General features: G+C 48.5%; 1 protein-coding gene across 11 annotated transcripts in view; it reads left to right on the top strand.

Moving 5' to 3' along the window:
* Positions 1 to 2,803: 2,803 nt before the first annotated feature.
* The window catches only part of CACNA1D (calcium voltage-gated channel subunit alpha1 D), a 351,834-nt gene continuing 335,996 nt past the window's right edge, over positions 2,804 to 18,641 (top strand). For 6 of the 11 annotated variants that reach the window (XM_072599045.1, XM_072599050.1, XM_072599043.1 and 3 more), the window contains exons 1-4: positions 4,598 to 4,679; positions 6,547 to 6,603; positions 6,887 to 7,205; positions 12,249 to 12,354. In XM_072599045.1, coding sequence (XP_072455146.1) covers positions 4,613 to 4,679; positions 6,547 to 6,603; positions 6,887 to 7,205; positions 12,249 to 12,354 — 549 coding nt within the window. In that variant the 5' untranslated portion in view covers positions 4,598 to 4,612. Of the gene's footprint in view, positions 2,945 to 4,550; positions 4,680 to 6,546; positions 6,604 to 6,886; positions 7,206 to 12,248; positions 12,355 to 18,641 lie in introns of those variants that run through there. The other 5 variants (XM_072599046.1, XM_072599048.1, XM_072599055.1 and 2 more) reach the window with 3 other exon arrangements.

Raw genomic sequence — 18,641 nt, 5'->3', positions numbered from 1 at the left:
GGGTATTTTTTTCTGATGCTAGCTCATGAGTCTCCACTGGCAAGGTTCCCCATTAATTTTCAGTTGATATCAGTTAATCCCTCAGACTCAATCAAGCCTCTAAAAAGGAGTATTTACTAAGGTACAGTTGGCACAAAACATCCCATCTCCAAAGCCTATGACACACTCTCCCAAAAGTACATAGGGAATGAATGCACCAGGAGAAAACTGGGCTCAAGCTCAGAGTACACGTGTCAAGGTAGGTGACTCAGTGTTTCTGGAAAGTTTTTCTGTAGAGTTCTCAAAATGTTTACCCTGTGTGGCCTGGCTCTCCTGCTGGGCATCTTCTGAAGTCCTGAAGTCCAGTGTGCCTAGTTGGTCTTTGCTGCCAATGCAGACTCTGCCCCTGGCCATATACTGTTGAACCAACCAGAGAAGCTGCTAGAATGCCAGTAAAAAGTCCGAATCCTCTGACCTTCTAGAGCACACAAGGTCATTCTCTGGTGACCGAGGGGACGAGGCTGAGGTACTCTTTTCTCATCTGACAAAGTTATTGGCCATAGTTACCGCAGGTTACCATAAGGCTAGTTACCTTAGTTGGATGGGTTGACTGATTCAGTCTTTCCTTCTCCCTTTCCCTCCTCGCTCCAATCCCACACTTAGACAGGGAAGGAAGGGAAAGTAAACGAGTATGAATACAAAATAAGGGTAGAGTTATGTAAGTACTGTCTCCAACAAAGCCAGAATGGACCAAGGCATGCTAAGGATGACAAAAAGGTCCTGTTTTTAAAATCTGTGTTTGAAGCAGAAAGGGCATCTAAGAAGAGAGGGGATTGTTGTTTGGCATAGATGGCATGATGCCAATATACAATGGTAAGAAGACCCAACTACTCAATTCTAATTTTGCTCAGGTTTTCTCTTCTAAGGAGAATCATCTCTGGATAAAGAACGGCAAGCAGAAAATCTAAAACGAAGCTAAGGTTAGAGGTGTTAAGGCAGCATCTGGCTGCCCTCAGCTACTACAGACAACCAGGCCTGGACCAACTACATTCTGAGACGGTTCAGGCAAGGCAGAAAGATCAGTGAGAGTTTTCATTTTTATTTTATCTTACATGTGAAAACGACTTTTAACATTTCATTTTTTAAAATTTTGATTTCCAAGTTCTCTCCCTCCTCCCTGAGTAGGCAAACAATTGTCTTGGCTATAGATAATACATTTGCTGCCATACAAAACATATCTCCATCCAGTGGGGCTTTAATGAAACCTTGTACTACAGTCGTTGTGTTGGTAGGAACAGAGAGCAGGGAAAGAGTTCCAGAACTATTTTAATTCAAGTCAAGAAATGTTTAATAAGCCCCACCCATGTGCCCCTCCTGATGTGAGGGGGAGGCAAAGACAAGAATGAAATAGCCTTCATCCTCAAAGGGCTTCCATTCTACATGAATAATGGATCTACATGGATCTGTGACCTCTTCCATTTGGTTCTTTCCTCCAGAGATGCAGATGGCCAGTCAGCCATGCCTGTCCATACCTAATGGAGCCCTCTCTCACCAACGTCCCTCAATGACTTTGCCACCAGGGCTCCTTTCAAAGTGGTGGAGGGCTTCCTATCTTTGCCATCTCCAACACAGGAACGGAACCCTCAGGCTGGCTCCTGGTTGGCTTTGGGTGTGACTAGGCCACCTTCTCTTCTTTTTCAAAAATCCAAATCAGGTCAATGCCGCAGCCTTCTCACTCCTACAGTCTGTCTCTCCATTTCTTGTTCAAACACCCTCCAAGGATCACAAACCTCAGGTGAGGCACAAACCAGGAAGATGTATACTCACAAAAGGACAAAAAGCTGTGATGGAGATCAATTTGAACAAGGATTCATTGTGAGGTCTCTCAGATTCTTCTCTTGGTGGATGCCATTATGATGGTTGCATCAAGGATAATAAAGAGCCTCCTGGAAGAGATCTGAAATCCCTCAGAAGAGTTTGATCAGACTATTCACACAGGATAGACCAAGTGGATGAAGAATGTCTTTTATCCAGATTAGGATATGTAGCAGCTTCTGGAGTCTGTCCATCAGTAGTCTGGTGGGTTTAGCATAATGCCTGGCACTTAGTAGGTGCTTCATAACTGTTTATTTACTGATGGATTGATGTACTGTGCGGTCTTTGGGAAATGGCAAAGGTTCTTAAATGACCTCAGACTTCCCATGAAAACAAAAGACCACCTTTTTAATATCAACATTCTATTGATGTTACTGTGTGGTAGCAAGATATGGAACATAACAATCTTTGAAGTTAAAAATGGAAACAATGTAACATGTGCCCTTGGAAGTAAATACAAAGAATATACAGTTATACAAGGTAATTTCTCTCAAAGGGAGAATGCTGATCGCTTAGAGCATCATATACAGCTTTGCCTCTCAGTGAGATTTGAAGGCCACTGGCCAGGCTATAAATTCTAAGAGCTTGAGGTGGAGAAGGAGTGAATTTCATGCCTCAGAGACAATCAGTGCAAAGACCCAGAGTCAGGAAGAGCAGAGTTCAAATCCAGCCTCAGATGCTTACTAGCTGGGTGACCCTCAGCAAGTCAATTCACCCTGTTTGCTTCTGTTTCTCATCTGTAAAATGAGCAGAAGGAGATGGCAAATCACTCCTGTCTCCTTGCCAAGAAAACCTCAAATGGGGTCATGAAGAGTCTGACATGACTGAACAACAACAGCCAGCAGGGCAGTTTGACTGGAATGGGGACTGTGTGACCTGGAGGAATCTGAAACTGGGCTGGCAGGAAGGTGGGAGCCATATTGCCGAGAGCTTTCTGAGCCAGGCTGAGAGTATGGCTGGCCCTCCACTTTGTCCTGGTGATTCTCAGTTTTAATTCTTCAAACAGTACAGTGGAAAGAGCCCTGGCTCTAGAGATAGAGAAGCTCCGTTTGAATTTTGTCTCTGACACTTAGTACCTATGTGATCTTGGGTAAGTCACCTCAGTTTCTTCATCTGTAAAATGGGGAGGTTGGACTAGGTGGCCGCTGAGGACCTTTGCAGCAACAAACCCAGGAGCCCAGGAAGATTTTGAGTAGGAGAAATCAATGGTTCAACGTGCACTTTTGGAATATTCGTTTCCTACCTGTGTGGGGGAAGGGAGTGAGGCAGGAATAGACTGATGAGGAGAGGGTAAGGTCGTAGAAGGCATACTAAGGTCAGGAAGAGGAGCAGGCTTTCGAGTAAAGGGTATCTTTGTAATCCTCGATTTACTCATCAGAAAAAAGAAGGGTTGCCATGGTGGAAGAACTCTGGTTCTGGAGTTAGGAGACTTGGGTTCCAAATTCATTTTTACGTGACCTTGGGCATGTCATTTTCCAGCTTCAGGCCTCAATTTCCTCATCTGTAAAACGAGAAGGTTGGACGAAAGGGTCTGTGACGCCCTTACCAGCCTTGGATCTCAAGACCAGTCAGGTAGAATCTGCCTGGTCAGCTCTCCGAGGGCGGGGCTAGGATCGAGGGACACCTGAGCCCTCCCAGGGGCGGGGTCTCCTTCAGGTGGGCTGGTCTGGAGAAAGTGGGAAGGGGGGCGGGGCGGGCAACTGTCATGCTCTCCATCCCGTCATCGTCGTCCCCCTTCTCCTCTGGCCTCAGAATTGCTAGGCAGGAGGAAGGAAGGCTGAGCCACCAAGGCCACCCGGTTCTGTGTGATTCATCCCCCCCCCCTCCCTCCCTCCCTCCTTCTCTCTCTCTCTCCCGCGCCGAAAGAGTTAACTGCTCTTGTGAGGGGGGAGGGGAGGGGAAGGGGAGAAGTTAACCCCTTCCCACCCAAGGGCCAGAGGCCGGTGAGCCCCAGGAGCCCCGGGCCGGGCTTGCCCCCTACCTGCTGTCCCACTCCAGGCCTGTGCATCCCCCCCAGCCCCTCTCCTGGGGCCAGGGTCCCGGAGGCAGGAGACCCGGCCCGTGCTCGTCCCCCGCCCCATCTGGGGGTTGCGGGGAGGGGGAGGAGAGGGGCCTGGCAGCGGGCCGAGCCGGGAGGAGGCTCCGAGGAGGAGGAGCGCAACGAGCGGAGGGAGGAGGGAGAGCGGCCAGCAGTGGTGGCAGCAGCAGCAGAGGTGGCAGCAGCATCTGCAGCAGCGGCGGCAGCGGCCTCGCGGGGCCAAGGCGGCAGCGGCGCGGAGTCTGTGTGGAGCCGAGCTCCTGCCTTCCTGCCCTCCTGCCGGTCCGCCTGCCGGGGGCCCGGATGTGAGCAGCAGCCCGGCGGCGGGCGAGGGCCGGCCGTGGGGCCCCGGCTGCCTTCGGCGGGGCCGGACCGGGGAAGGGAGGCCAGGAGGCAGCAGCCCCCTGCGCGGCGGCAGGCGCAGGGCACGGGCACCGGCGGGCACGGGCGGGCATGGGGGGCGGCCCGAGCGGCCCCCGCACCGCCCCCGGCCGCGAGGAGGAGACCTAAGCGGGGTCCGAGCCGCCCTTGAGCCCGGAGCTGCCGCCGGGCAGAGCCGAGTGGGTTATCGTAGGGCCGGGCAGGGGCGGGCACCGCGCCGCACCGCAGCCCAAGGGCGCCCCCAGCCCCACTCCCGCACCCCCGCGGCGGGCCGGCCGGCGCCGCCGCCGCGCACGCACACGCACACAGCAGGCGCTCGATAAATGGTCCGGGAGGAGGATGATGATGATGATGAAAAAAATGCACCCCCCGAGGCGGGAGGAGGAGGAGGAGGAGCACGCGAAAGGTGCGGGCTTGGGGGAAGGGAGGATGGAGGCTGGGAGGGATGGAGGGATGGAGGCAAGAAGGCTTGGACGATTGGAGAGAAGGAGGGATAAAGGAAGAGAGGAAAGGAGGGAAGGCCCCGGTCTGAGGATGCTCGGGAGCTTCGTTGCAGCGACATGTTTGGCGGGGGAGGGGCCGTAGGTGGGGGGTGGCCTCCAACCAGATGCAGGGAGCTCGAGGGGCGGCCCTCCGGGGCCGAGGTGACTTTTGGGTTTCACTTTCCCAGCACCGAGTCAGGTGTGTGGGTAGGGAGGGGGTGCAGGTGGAGGCCGGAAGCTGCCCAGGTTGGAGTCCTCAGCTCGGCGCGATCCTCTTTCTCCGTCTCCCCATTCTGCGAGGCCAATGGCTCTGGGGGGAGGCTCATCCTGCTCCCCTTCGGGCCTTTTTCTGTCTCCTATTCTTGTCTCAGTGTGACATTCCCGGCTCCCCCATTGTCTTGGGGGGCGTATGTTTCTGGTCTTCATCTCCTCCATTTCCCATTGCCTGGAGCGGCCCCTGTAACATAGCCATAGCCCCAGCACTTCCTGCAGATCGCCCCCCCGCCCCCCAAGAACCTGGAGAGACACGTGCGCTCCCGCCCTGCCGGCTGTCTGCCCTCCCTCAGCGTTCTTGCTCACAGCTCCTGGCTTTCTGGGCAGGCTGGTTGGCAGGGCTGGGGTCCCTGGGGCAGGCTTGCGCCTCTAACCTGAAAAAAGAGGGAATGCTCCTTTTCCAGGCCCCAGGAGGGGACCACAGCAACCCCATTTAGCTGAAGCCAGAGATGTGTCCTCACTTCCACATCGATACCAACTGGATGGGTGGGCTAGAAGCCTGTGGGCCCGAGGCCACATTCCTTTCCTCGGGTTATTCCAGGGTGGCCCAGAGACTGGGGCCAAGGTAACTGTAGGTGCTCTAGTGACTAACAGGGCAATTTATATGGCCCAGAGGGAGCTTTGGGACGTCTGGCCCTGGGGGTGGTAATGACCCTTTGGCTTTGATACTATTTATTTCCGAGTTGGGGATGCACTTTGTCTTCCCCAGCTATCTGGTTTCCAGGGTTTATTCCTTCTCCATCTCATTGCTTCTCATTGGCTTGACCCCTCTCCCTGCATCTTCCAATATGACTTAGGATGCCCAATGTACTGGTTTTGCCTCCTGTGGCACTGGGAACCATCTCAGCCATGTTCACAGACAGAAGCATCTTTGGAGGGCTACCCTGACGGTTGAGCAGCTGACAAACTCACACAAAACGGCCCTGTGGATGTCTGGGCATCTTGTTTCAGGCTAGCTAGCTAGGGCTCTGGGAAGCTTTTGGAAGGGGGAAAAGGGGTCCCATCTCCGGTTGGGAGGCCTCTGGTCTGGTGCAGGAGCTGTCATTTAAAAAATGCCAAAGGCAGAGATGGTTTCAGAAGCCAGCAGAGGAAATGAATGCCAGGCTTCATGAATTTTCATTTGAAGGAAGCGTGGGGACATAATCCAGATTATTTGCTTTGCCCGGATGACAGGGGAGGACTCTTTTTGCATGAGCTGGAAAGAATGTTTCTTTCCTTGCTGTTGAAAGATGTGGGACTGTCACCCTGAAGATGGACCATAATATGGAACGGAGGCTTCCTTTTTCTTTCCATCAAAAATCTTTGGGGTTTGGGGGGATTTCAGTGCTAACCAGAAGACCTGAACTTGGGGGCAAGGAGCTCACCTCCTGAGAGCTCAGAGCCTGGCATGGAATAAGAACTGATTAAAGATTTTTTCATTCATTTGAAGAAATAGAGGAAAATGTGTTTGGGGGAGACACAGGGATACAAAATTCACTGCATTGTGAAAACCCATTGTTTCTGCCTCCACTTTGGTAGACAGCCCTGGGCTTTGGAAGGTGAAGAATGAGATTTTGGGCGCAGCTATGCTGCTGAGTGAGTAAGAAACTACATTTTAAAAAACAGTTTGGAGGGGGGAAACCTAATAACACACACTTGTTCAGCTAGAGAACTTATTCATGTTGTTCTATCTGTCTGCCTCTCCTTTCCCTCTCCCTCTCTTCCCCTCCCCTCCCCTCTCTGTCTCTCTCTCTCTGTCTCTCTCCCTCTGTCTCTCTCTGTGTCTGTCTCTCTCCGTCTCTGTCTCTGTCTCTCTCTCCTCCTCCTTCTCCTCCTCCTCCTCCCTCCCTCCCTCTCCCCACCTTCTCTCTCTCCTCAGAGGCAAACTATGCAGGAGGCACCAGGAACTCAGTCTCTGGTGACAGACCACCGTTCCGGCCGAAGAGCTCCCAGCACTCCCAGCAGACTGTCCTCTCCTGGCAAGCTGCGATCGATGCTGCTCGCCAAGCCAAGGCTGCCCAGACTATGAGCACCTCCACCCCCCAACCTGTCGGGTCTCTGTCCCAAAGAAAACGTCAGCAATACGCCAAGAGCAAAAAACAGGGGAGCTCCTCGAGCAGCAGGCCAGCCCGGGCCCTTTTCTGTTTCTCTCTGAACAACCCCATCCGAAGAGCCTGCATTAGTATCGTAGAGTGGAAGTATCCTTTTTGTGAGTCGGGTTGGGTTTTTTCACCATCTGTTCCTCCAATATATCCCGTGTGCTCAAAGGATTTGGTCTCTGGAACCACACTTACGGAGCATGGCGGCTTGGAGCCCGAGGGGAAGGGGATAAGCTTGGTTTTATTTTAACCTCCGGCTCCCCAAGTGGGAAAGGGGTTAGCTCTGCAGTTATATTTAGCCTTCTGGGGGGGAGGGGGCTGCACTTGGGGGAAGGCTGTCAGAGATGGCAAAGCAGGCAGTTTGCCTGGGGTGAAGGTTGGGCAGCTGGTGAGAGGCACCGTGTTCAGGCTGCCTCTCCAGTCTCTCTTGGCTTTGGGCTTGGCCAGGCCTGGAGCCCATTTTGGTTTTCAAAAGAGGATTTTAAGAAAATAGACTGATTGGAATTTTACTGGCAAAAGAGACAGTTTGGATCTTTAGAAGAATCCTTACATTTTGATATCTGGAAACTGTTCCTGAAACTCTGATGAACGTACATTGTTCAGGTGCTAAACAAGATTCAAATCCTATGTCAGATCCTTAACCAGCTTTGTGACCTTGGGCAAGTCACTTTAACCTTTCTGTACCTCAGTTTCCTCATCTGTAAATGAGGAAAGTTAGATCTGGTGATTTCCAAGGGCCCTTTCTAGCTCTCATTCCATGCTCCTGTGGTTCTTTGAACCCTTGTTCAACAGAAGACTGTCTCGGTTCTTGCATCAATACCATCCCTCTCTGGAATTTCCTTAGATTGGTTCTACCAGAGGGTTATGAACTGTGAGGTACTATGGGTAGGGGTGTGTGTGTGTGTGTGTGTGTGTGTGTGTGTGTGTGTGTGTGTGTGTGTGTGTGTGTGTTTGTCTCTTCTCTGACACTGCTGTCTAATTCCTGCCCCACTCCACCCTTTGACTTATAGAGTTGCTCTCTGAGCTCAGGAATTTGCAGTTGCTTGCTTTAGGGGAAAAAAATTCAGTCTATGTCCTTGGGCCGCAGTTCCATGTGTGGGTGTCTCCTTTGTATTTTTAAAATTGAACTTCAAATGGCCCAAGATGGTTGATGTCTCCCAGAACCCAGATTGAGCCCTCCTGCTCTCCTTCCCATCTCTCAGTTCTCCCTGGAACCTTATTTGTATTTCTAAGTCCTTTCTCAGCCTGTACAAAAGCTGTAGTCTCTGGTCCAGCTATCGGCTCAGGGAGGAGTGTGTGATGGCACTGTCTCTTTGCCCAGATGATACAGTGGCCTGAGCACAGGGTAGTATTTTCTTCTCCCAGAAACACTGTATGACTGGCAGAGCTCTGGACTCTTCCTAGTGAGAGGAGCTAGCCACAGGAACGAGTAGCCTCTTGTCTTGGGAAGGATAAGAGGGGCCATGCCCTTGGGTTTTCATTTGCCTTCCTTCCACCTTCTGATGGGAGGATACTGAAGCCTAGGGAGACAAATCCCTAACCTTGTGTCATGGAGCACACAGTTCTTTTGAAATATTCAACCTGGGCCCCTGGGCAGTCACAGATGGGAGAGCCAAGGGGCTAATCTGACTAGAAAGACTGTAAAGTCAATATCCATATCCTGGAATGGTGACTGGTGCAACCCTGCTGTCTCTCCCTTTGTCCCACTTTCCTCTGCCATACCTTCCTAACATAGGTACCTATTCTCTCCCAAGACCTGGAGTCTCTATTATATGTCTTTGCTTATAGGTTTTTCCTTGTGCTGTTTTCTAGCCTTTCGGGAAAAATGACCAACTCCAGAGAAGACTTGCAACCCCTTAGAGAGTGGCACAGGGAGTAATACTGCTCCATGTCCTGACTGCTTGTGGGCCCTCTTGTATCAGGGAGTGTGAGCAGAGCTCCTTGGGGTCACTGGCTGTCTACAGAGTGACAGGGAAGGCCAGGTGCTCTTTCTTCTTGAGTCTAGAGATGAGACAGTGTCTGGGATTTGGCATCCTTCCTTTCCCACCCCCTGAGCACACACACTGGCCTGCACTGGTTGGTATAACTGTGGATTTGGAGAAAAGCCAGCCCCCACGAGGTAGGTGCTAAAGGGGAAGCTGTAGAGAAGAGAATTCTAAACTAATCCACAACCCCATTTGACTCTTCAAATGTCACCTCATTTCGACAGTGGATCATATTAAATTGATGAGTTGAATTCAAGACCAAACTATGCAGAATCTGGAGTCAGCTTTCAATCTTAGTGAGGGGACCATAGGATCGATATGGGATGGGAGAGAATGTCCAACTGAACTTTGGGAAAGTGGTGGGTACTAAGTGCCCCAAGGGCAGTTAAATCCAAACTGAGTAACTATCAATTTCTAGCTAGCTTGTTAAAAATCTCATGACTAGCTTGTTAAAATCTCATAACTGGAATGGCAAAGAATGTGCTTAAAGAAGACTGGATATGGGAACTCAATATACACAAAGACAGAGAGCTACATTGCCTTTAGACTTTCTCAGGAATAGTGGTGTTTCCCAGGTGTGCTGTTTCAGTGCAGTAACAAGGAAAGGGGATGGAGCTTCTCTGCCTCTGGTTCTGGAGCGACTTGTGTATATTTTTAAGCAGAAAGAAATTGGGTCAAATGGACACTTGGATTTCCTTCACATTTGTCATTCCAGAAGCGGTTTTGTCAATGTGGTCCTGGCAGACCCTAATTGGGCCTGTCTGTGTCTGAACTTGGTCAAAGTTAATGTGAAGGTCAAAGTTAATTGATAAGAATCTCTAAGAAATCCCAGTTAACAAAGCTGAAGTGTGAGGGGCATTTTTTCCTTCTTGATTCATAAGCAAAGTTATGAACGTTGAGTGGGGGCATCTCTTCTTAGAGCCTTTACTCTGTTGTCTTACTGTGGGTCCTGAGAAGGCTGACATATTTTAGGGGAATTAGCATAGAGTAGTAAGCTTGTAGTTAGAAGGACCTGGGTTCAAATCCTGTCTCAGAAATTTAATAGCATGGTGGTCATGAATAGGTCTTAGTGTGCTTAGACAATGTTATTAGAGAAGATGTAGATGAATCACCGATCTGTGTCAGTGAGAGGTATTTCTACACTGGGAGGTCTCCCTACAGATGACATTTTAGGTCTAGACAAAAACAAAAACCAAAAAGCAAGATGGACATTTCTTTCTAGGATCCCCCAGAGAGTGAAGGGGGTTTTCTTTCTCTAAAGTCACTGAGGATTCTCAGGACAGAGTATTGGCTCCTAAGATGGAGGATTTGAATTTAAATTCTAGCTCTGCCAGTATTGCTCGAATGACCTTGGTCAAGTTACTTACCCTCTCTTGGCCTCAGTTTCCTCTTCTTTAAAAAGAAGGGAATGGGTTAGAGGACCTTGAAGGTCCCTGTGACCTAATGGGACCACATTCTCAGCCTATGACCCAGGGCTTTTGGTCAAGGCCCTTTCTGGGAGCACACCTTGGTCATACAAAATCTGATGCTTGACTGACCTTAGGACTGCAGTTTAGATTGGTTGTTCAGAAGGCCTTCACTACTGAGAAACGAAACCATCCCACAAATCTTTGTGGTGGAAGGTGAGTTTGGAAGCACCAGGTCTGTGAGTGCCTCTTCTTCACATCAGAATGTTTAATTCAGTCATTGTTGAAAGCTGGTCTTGATGCCATCCTTTGGAAACAGACCCCCCCCCCCCCCCCCCGCCAAGTTGAGAACCATGAATGGGGCTCTGGGGAAGCGTCTACTGTTGATTCCTTGTGGTTTCTTATTAAACTTACATTTCTTTGTAAACTGAACAATGACAGCCTAGGATAAAGCAAACTGAAGCCAGCTATGCCCCATACTACTGATAGTTCAAGTCAAGTCAGAAGCATGTATCAAGCACCTACTGTGTGCCAGACACTGGGCTACAAAGAAAAGCAAAATCAGTCTTGCTGATTAAGGAGCTTACAATCTAATCAGAGAGAGAACATGCAAACAACTATGAACAAACAAGATAGAGACAGGAGAAATGGGAAGGCACTAGTGTCATGGAAACCAAGAAAGGCTTCTTATGGAAGGGGGATACTTAAAGGATACTAGGCAGCAGAGATGAGGAGGAGAATCCCAGGCAGGGAGCACAGCAAAAATGCCTGGAATCTAGAGAACAGCAAGGAGGCAAATGTCACTGAGCTGTAGAATATTTGTAGCCAGGTGAGGGGTAAGGAACTGGAGAGTGAGGAGGGGGCCAAGCTATGAAGGGCTTTTAAAGCCTGGGAAAGTAGAGAAGATGCTGGCTACATAGCTTGTTCCCCCCAACCCCCCTTACCACCCTAGGTTCACAGATCTAATCTTTCTTAGCTTGTGGGCTGTACAAAAACAGATGGGAACCAGGATTTGGCCCACAGGCAGTAGTTTGCTGACCTCTCATCTAGAGCTCGAAGAGACCTTGGAGACTTTAGTGGACAGAAATAGTAAATAGTAGGCACTGAGACCAAATGAGGAACTTGCCTCCATCTTGTAAGGATTAAGATGGATGAGGTCAAAATTGCCCTCAGTGAGTGGAGAGCACGCATCGTTTGTTGTTCAGTTGTGTCTGACTCTCGGTGACCCTATTTGGGGTTTTCTTGGCAAAGATACTAGAGTGGTTTGCCATTTCCTTTCCCAGCTCATTTTACAGATGAGGCAAATAGGGTGAAGTGATTTGCCCAGGGTCACACAGCAAATAAGTGTCTGAGGCTAGATTTGAACTCAGGTTTGCTTAACTCCAGTCTCAGTGCTTTATTATAGTTGCCCAAGAGTATAAGTAGGTGATGGTAAATATCTGAGGAAGTAGCTTGTCTCAGGACCGCCAGATGTTCCATAGGGAATTTGGCTTCCAAAGTTTCTTTTAAGACAAGAAAATATGGGAATCTGATTAGGGCTTTGCAATACATGGATGCTGCTTGGCTTTGAAATAAAATTTATATCCTCAGAAAGAGATAAGGTGAGGCTGAAACCACAAGGGAGGACGTGGAGAGCTCCTGCTGATGCATGTTGGGAAGGAACACCACCATCACTGCTGGGAGTGCGGGGTCTCCAGGAGTGGAGGCGGGGCTTCACTTCATACATGTTTGTCCTTAACCAGATTTTCCAGACCATTTGACATATTTATATTACTGGCGATTTTTGCCAATTGTGTGGCCTTAGCTGTTTACATCCCATTCCCAGAAGATGATTCTAACTCAACCAATCATAACTTGGTAAGTGTTCTTGGTTTCATTTCTCTGTTTCAAATTCTTGTTGAATTGCCCAGCAACTTGAGTTGGGTCTCTGTGTGGTGACTTCCAAGTAACTGTGAATGGGGGTTTGCAGCTGTGCCCACGAATTCTTCCCAGAATTTTGCAGTGACATGGCTTTTGATGTCTCTCCTTATGTTTATGCTGAATAGCCATGTTTAAAATCATTAATCTAGTTTGGATGGAAATGAAAAGAGCTCTTGAATGGAAGAGTGTGTGTGCGTGCATGTCAGAGTATGTGTGTGTGTGTGTGTGTGTGTGTGTGTGTGTGTGTGTGTGTGTGTGTGTGTGTGTGTGTGTGTGTAACATTTGTATCTTCATTTATGCCAAGATTTATAATTTTTGTCCCTATTTGGACTTTTGCTTCCGTTCTTTCTGCCCCCTCTTGGATATGGTCCATTGTCTCTGCATCCTCAGGGCATGGGGTGTCTTGGTGGTGAATCTAGAGTGACTACACATGGTTTGCTGATTTTTACAGCCCTATATTGTGCCTTAGAATTATCTCAAACCTGATTTTGTATTGAGGCAGGGCCTGGGATTGTGGGGAGAGCCATGAGCTAGGAGGAAGGTGAGCCAACTAACTCCCCAGCCTCAGCCTTGTTCTGTCTGTAACTTGGGGTAAGTTTCTACTCAGTTGGGCTTAAGTTCATGGGATCATTGATGATGGAGGGGACATTCTAGGCTAGACCCCTCACTTTACAAAGGGGCAAACGAAGACCTGAGAGTGTGAAGTGACTTGTCCAGGGTCACACCAATCATAAAGGCGGGCTTTGGTGATAAAGGGGAGTTGTGCTATGTTCTTGATTTGTTTATGTTAAGTACCTACTATGTGCCAGACATCATGCTCAATATGGGAACTAAAGGCAAGAAGGAAACCAAATCCTTAAGATTTTCTCCCATTCCAGTTCTGGGTTGTGATTCTAGGACAGTGTCTTCATAACCAAGTGAGTAACCTGAGTCATGAACGCATTTATTAAGTACCTACTGTGTGCTAAATGCTGGGGAATAAAAGAAAGGTGAAAGACAGTTCCTCCCCCCAGGGATCACACAGTCTAATGAGGAAACAAGATGCAAACAACTGTGTCCCAACATACCCTAGGAAGGAAAAATTGGAAATAATCCGTAGAGGGGAGGCCCCAGGGCAAATGGGAGCTGAGAAGGGCTCTTTGCAGAAGGTGGCACATCAGCGGAGACTTGAATACAGTGAAATATAGAAAAAATACTAACCCTAATCTGAAACTTACTGGAGGGCAGTGTCTTATCTCTCTTTTAAGGGAAAATAATAAAAATAATCACTGTGCTATTAACACCAGTCAGAGGTGGCATTGGAGGAAAATCAGGCTAGCCAGGAGATGGTGGTGGTGGCAGGGATGACCGTGACGAGGATGATGGTGACGACTGTGGTGATGGTGATGAAGATGATGGTGATGATGGTGAGGATTGTGATGACGGTGAAGATGATGATGATGGCAGTGATAGAAAGGTCTAAACTAGAGAAAAGGAGGGAGAGCATTCCCGGCTGGAGGACAGACAGTGAGCATACCCAGAGTCAGGAGAGGAAGGCCTGTGTAGGAGGGGCAGCCAGGAGGCCAGTAGTCCTGGATCTCAGACTACAGATTATACATGCAAGGTATAAATAGACCGGAAAGGTTGGAGGGACAGGTTCTGAGGGTTAAAAGGCCAAACAGGATTTTCTCCTTGCTTCTGGAGAGTAGGGAGCATTGGAGTTACCTAAATAAAGGAGTGATATCATTGGAGCCCAAGATGAAACCCTGGAGAGAGTGGTGGACTTGGAGTCAGGAAGAACTGAGTTTACGTTCTATCTCCTTTTCCCGGCTGGAAAAGTCATATCTAACCTCTGTGGGCCTCAGTTTTATCATCTATAAAGTGGAGATAATAGTAGCACCTGCTGCTGAGGTTTAGTTGTTTGCAACTCTTCATGAACCTCTTTGGGATTTTCTTGGTAAAGATATTGCAGTGGTTTGCCATTTCCTCCTCCAGCTCCTTTTACAGATGATAAAACTGAGCCAGACAGGGGTAAGTGACTTGCCTAGGGTCACACAGCGAATAAGTGTCTGGGACTAGATTTGAACTCGGGTCTTCCTGACTCCAAACTCAGCACTTGATCCACTGTGTCACCTAGGTCACAATTACACCTACCTCCCAGGATTGTCGTGAGGGAGATAAAATGAGATAACATATATGAAGTGTTTTATAAACCTTTAAGCATTATGTAGGTGCTCCTAGCTCTCTGAGAAGAGGCTTCCATGGTGAGGCTACAGCAGGATCCTGAGGGTCTCACTAACTCTAGTCAATCAGCAGTCATTTGGTTAAGTGCCTTCTGTGTCAGGTGCCATGGTTACAAACACGAAATGAGAAAGTCTCTGCCCTTTGGGACCCTTCAGTGTATTGGGGTAAACAGTATGGGACCAATTGGAAGGTTGTGAATCGAATCTCAAAGAGCCCATGATGTATCAAGCCTCCATAATGATGTTGTGACATTGAGATGGGGCCCAGAGTAGGTAACAGCTCATTCACGAGTCAGTGTGTGCAGGTTGGCAGCGAGCTTTCCAGACATCATCTCCATGGATCCTCCCATGATCCTCCCAGCAGCCCTGGGAAGGAGGGCTATTGTTATCTTCACCATTTTATGGAGGAGGAAATTGAAACTCCGGGAAATTAAATCATTCTAGCCCAAGGTCACCCAACTAGGAAGTGCCTGAGGCAGGATTCCAATTTTGGGCTTCTAGACTCTAAATCCTTTGCTCCAACATATTAATTGGTGAGAAACACAAACTACTCGTGTTTTCTCAGCTTCTGGTCAATCCTTAGGGGCATCCATTCATGTCAGAGTAAGGTTAGGAGGGATCTGATTTCCAAAGCCCCAGTGGTCTCTTTGAGCTGTACCCTGTAAGCCAAGCTGATTTAGCCTTTAAGGTAAAACTCTGTTGGGGATCATTTTGGATGTGATACCTATCTAATCAAGGACAACTCCAAGAGGGCAGTGTGCGTCATGCCACTGGCCACTGCCATGTCTTTGGTTTTGGAATTTGTTTTGGGTTGTAATTGATGATTAGGTTATTTCTGGAAGAAAATTGGAAAGCTGTAGCTTTCCCTCATCGGAGGTATCTACCTATCGCCTGTGGGGCAGAGGCCCCAGATGGTGTTATCTTTGACGCAGAGCTTAGCCCCCCCACGTAATGACCCACTTTATTCCTTCTTGTTGATCAAGAAAAAGTGATTAAATCAATGTAGAAAATAAACACCTTTTTGAAAAGCAGATTAATCCAGGGCAATAGAATAATTTGTGCGGTTGCATGTTGGCTAATTTGTATTCTGATTTTCTTGAGGAAATTTAGGGAACGCACTGCCATTGCTGGAGGATCATTGGCATGTCTGGCTGTATATATCACATGATGAAATTGTATGCAGTGTGTCAAAACACCTCAGACTCGGCTGAGCACTCTGCCCTATCCCCCACCTCCACTCTCTGAGGACGATGCTCATACTGGGCTTTGTTGGGTTCACCTTTGTAAGAGCAGAGCTGAGTTGTAAGCCTTTTGTAAAGGGCATTCACATGCTCATGTGCTGTCCATTCCTCTGGCCCAGTGACTGGCCTATCGAGCATATGTGCAAGAAGAGGCTAACTCTGCTGTCTCCACTTCAGGCAAGGGGCCTCTTTGTGGCCTCTCCCCAGCCTCCCAGTCAGGTCTCCTGCCTCTATCAGCCGTCCCACCAGGGAGTCTCATTTTATTTTACATTTGACCCAGTTCATTTTAAAGTGACTTGCTCTTATTTTAGGGCCTGCCAAGCGGGGCTCATTTTTCATCTGTAGTAAATATCCTTCAGTAACCATGAATTCAAAAACCAAGGGCAGAGGTAGAGGCCAGAGCAGAGAGGCCTGGGTATCAAGAAACTGGCTATGGTCTTCCTTTGTTAGTGTCTCAGGGAATTTATGCATCCCCCTTCCATCTAGACTCAAAGATGATTTCCACGAAAGGTCCTCTGTACATGAGTCTTTAGGGGAATTCTTAATTTAGATCATGAAGAGGTACACATGCCTTCTTAGTAGAATGGAAGCAATCAGAGTGGTGGACCGAATTGGAGTCTTTGGGGGTAGCTGATTTTCCCATGCCTATGTTTTAATTGTTTCTAGAAGAAGAAAATTTCAAAGAGTCTCAGTGCTTCTAGTTTTGTAGGGGCTTGCATTCACAGAAACTAATGTCGCAGCCACATTATAACTATCTCTAGACAACTGTCTGCTATTTAGGTGGTTGGGGAGTACAGTGGGTTGAGTCTCAGGCAGCTGGGTAGTGCAGTGGGTAGAGTGCCAGATCTGAGCTCAAATCCTACCTCAGACTCTTCCTACTTATGTGATCTTGGCTAAGTCACCAAATGTCCACCATCTTCAGTTTCCCCAACTATAACCTGGGGATAATAATAGCAAATCCCTGCCAAAGTTGTAGGAATCCATGAGATCCTCTTTGGTGCCTCTGTGAATGCTGGCCGCCATCGTTGTCACCCTGACCTTTTGGAGAGCCTTGTTTCCTCCTGTTCAGCCACCTGATGCAGTTAATATTTCATTTACTATTTTTATTATTGTTTCCGGAAACAGAGAGAAGGGACTGCTCTCTGGGAAGGTTCAGAGTGGGCTTGGCACTTCACTGCATTTTTCTGTGTTGGAAATCTCTGGCTTCATTGGTCAGGATTGATGGTTTGGTGTGGAAGGGGTGCAAGAAGCTGACAGAATCAAGAGAACAGGCCCTTTGGGGAAGGACATGATGATCAGCTACAGCTATTTGACAGGCTCTTATAAGATCATAGCCAGAAGCGACCTAGAGAGGTCATTGAGTCCCCCCATCCTGTCACAGGACAAGGAAGGAAACCAAGGCAGAGAGAGGTGGAGTAATTTATCTGTGGTCATATGTGTAGTAGAGATGAGTTTACAACTTGGCTCTTTTGATTCCAACTCCTGAGTCCTTTTGACTATTCCACCTTGCTTCATATCAAGTAGAAGAGGAATTTCAAAGGTTTTGTTTGGTCCCAGAAGCAAAATGATAAAACAAGGGTAGATATTACAAAACTGGCAAACTTCATCTCAATATTTGTAAAATCTCAGGGAGTCAGTTGACTCATAAAGGTAGTGAGATCCATGTCCCTGGAGGTATGTAAGGGTATCAGCCCTTGCTGGAGATGGGCTGGGCTATTTGACCTCTGCAGCCCTCTTCTTCCCATTCCTGTGGCTGCCAATCCTCTCTCCCTTGCTGGGAGGACTCTTTAACCTTCTCTTGCTGGTAAGGAGAGTTTTCTGTTGCTTCTCTTTAGCTGTTGACTGCAGGCCCCTTACTCACCTCACTCAATCTTGGGTAATGTCTCCGGCTTCTTCCCTTTCCTTCTGTGATGTTCCCTGGTTGTTTTCCCCTCCCACCTGACTTCTTGCCATAGCTTCCTGAGTGACCTCCCCTCCTTGATCTCTTCTGTGCCTGTGCCACCTTCCTGAGGGCTCCAGGTATCCTGATGACCCTGCCTGCTCCAAGTCATTTGGTGTCCCTCCCAGTAGCTTGTGCAGCATCGGTGTGGCATTCAAGTTCTCAGGTTGGAACAGTAACTGACCTTTCTGTAGCCCCTCCAAGTCTGCAAAGGCCTTTATAGACATTATCTCATTTGACAGTACCAACCATTGGGGCCCGCTTGGATCCTCAACTCCATTTCAGGAGCTGGGGGAGGCTCAGGGACATGTAGCTCATAAGCATCAGGCTCCTCTGTTGGCTCTACCCTCAGCACCATCCAGCGAGTACTTGGAATTTGCACCTGGACCCCACAGTCTCTGGTACTTTCCCCCATGCACATCCTTTTGTCTGGTCTCGTGGGTCCGTTGTACCCTCTCACTCCTTCCTGGACCTTTGCTCACACCATTTCCCCTCCTCAGGCATGTAGGTGGCTCAGGGGAGAGAGCACTGGATTTAGAGTCAGAAAGACCTGAGATCCAATTCTCCCTTAGACACTTCTGGTTGTGTGACCCTGGGCAAGTCTCTCAACCACACTTTCTTCATCTCATAAATGGACATAATGTGACGATCAAGTGAGATAATATGTGTCAAATGCTTTGCAGACCTTAAAGGGATTGACCTAGTATGATGACTTTGGGAATGCCTTCCCTCCTCTTCCTTTTCCTCCACTACCATCTTCACCTGCAGCCTCTGAATCCTGTTCCCCTAGGACAGTAGGTACCATCCATTCGAATTCATTCT

Source organism: Notamacropus eugenii, chromosome 3 (genome assembly GCF_028372415.1).
Source record: "Notamacropus eugenii isolate mMacEug1 chromosome 3, mMacEug1.pri_v2, whole genome shotgun sequence".
NCBI lineage: Eukaryota > Metazoa > Chordata > Mammalia > Diprotodontia > Macropodidae > Notamacropus > Notamacropus eugenii.
The sequence above is the reverse complement of the archived record's forward strand: the minus strand, read 5'-3'. Positions and strand labels throughout refer to the sequence as shown.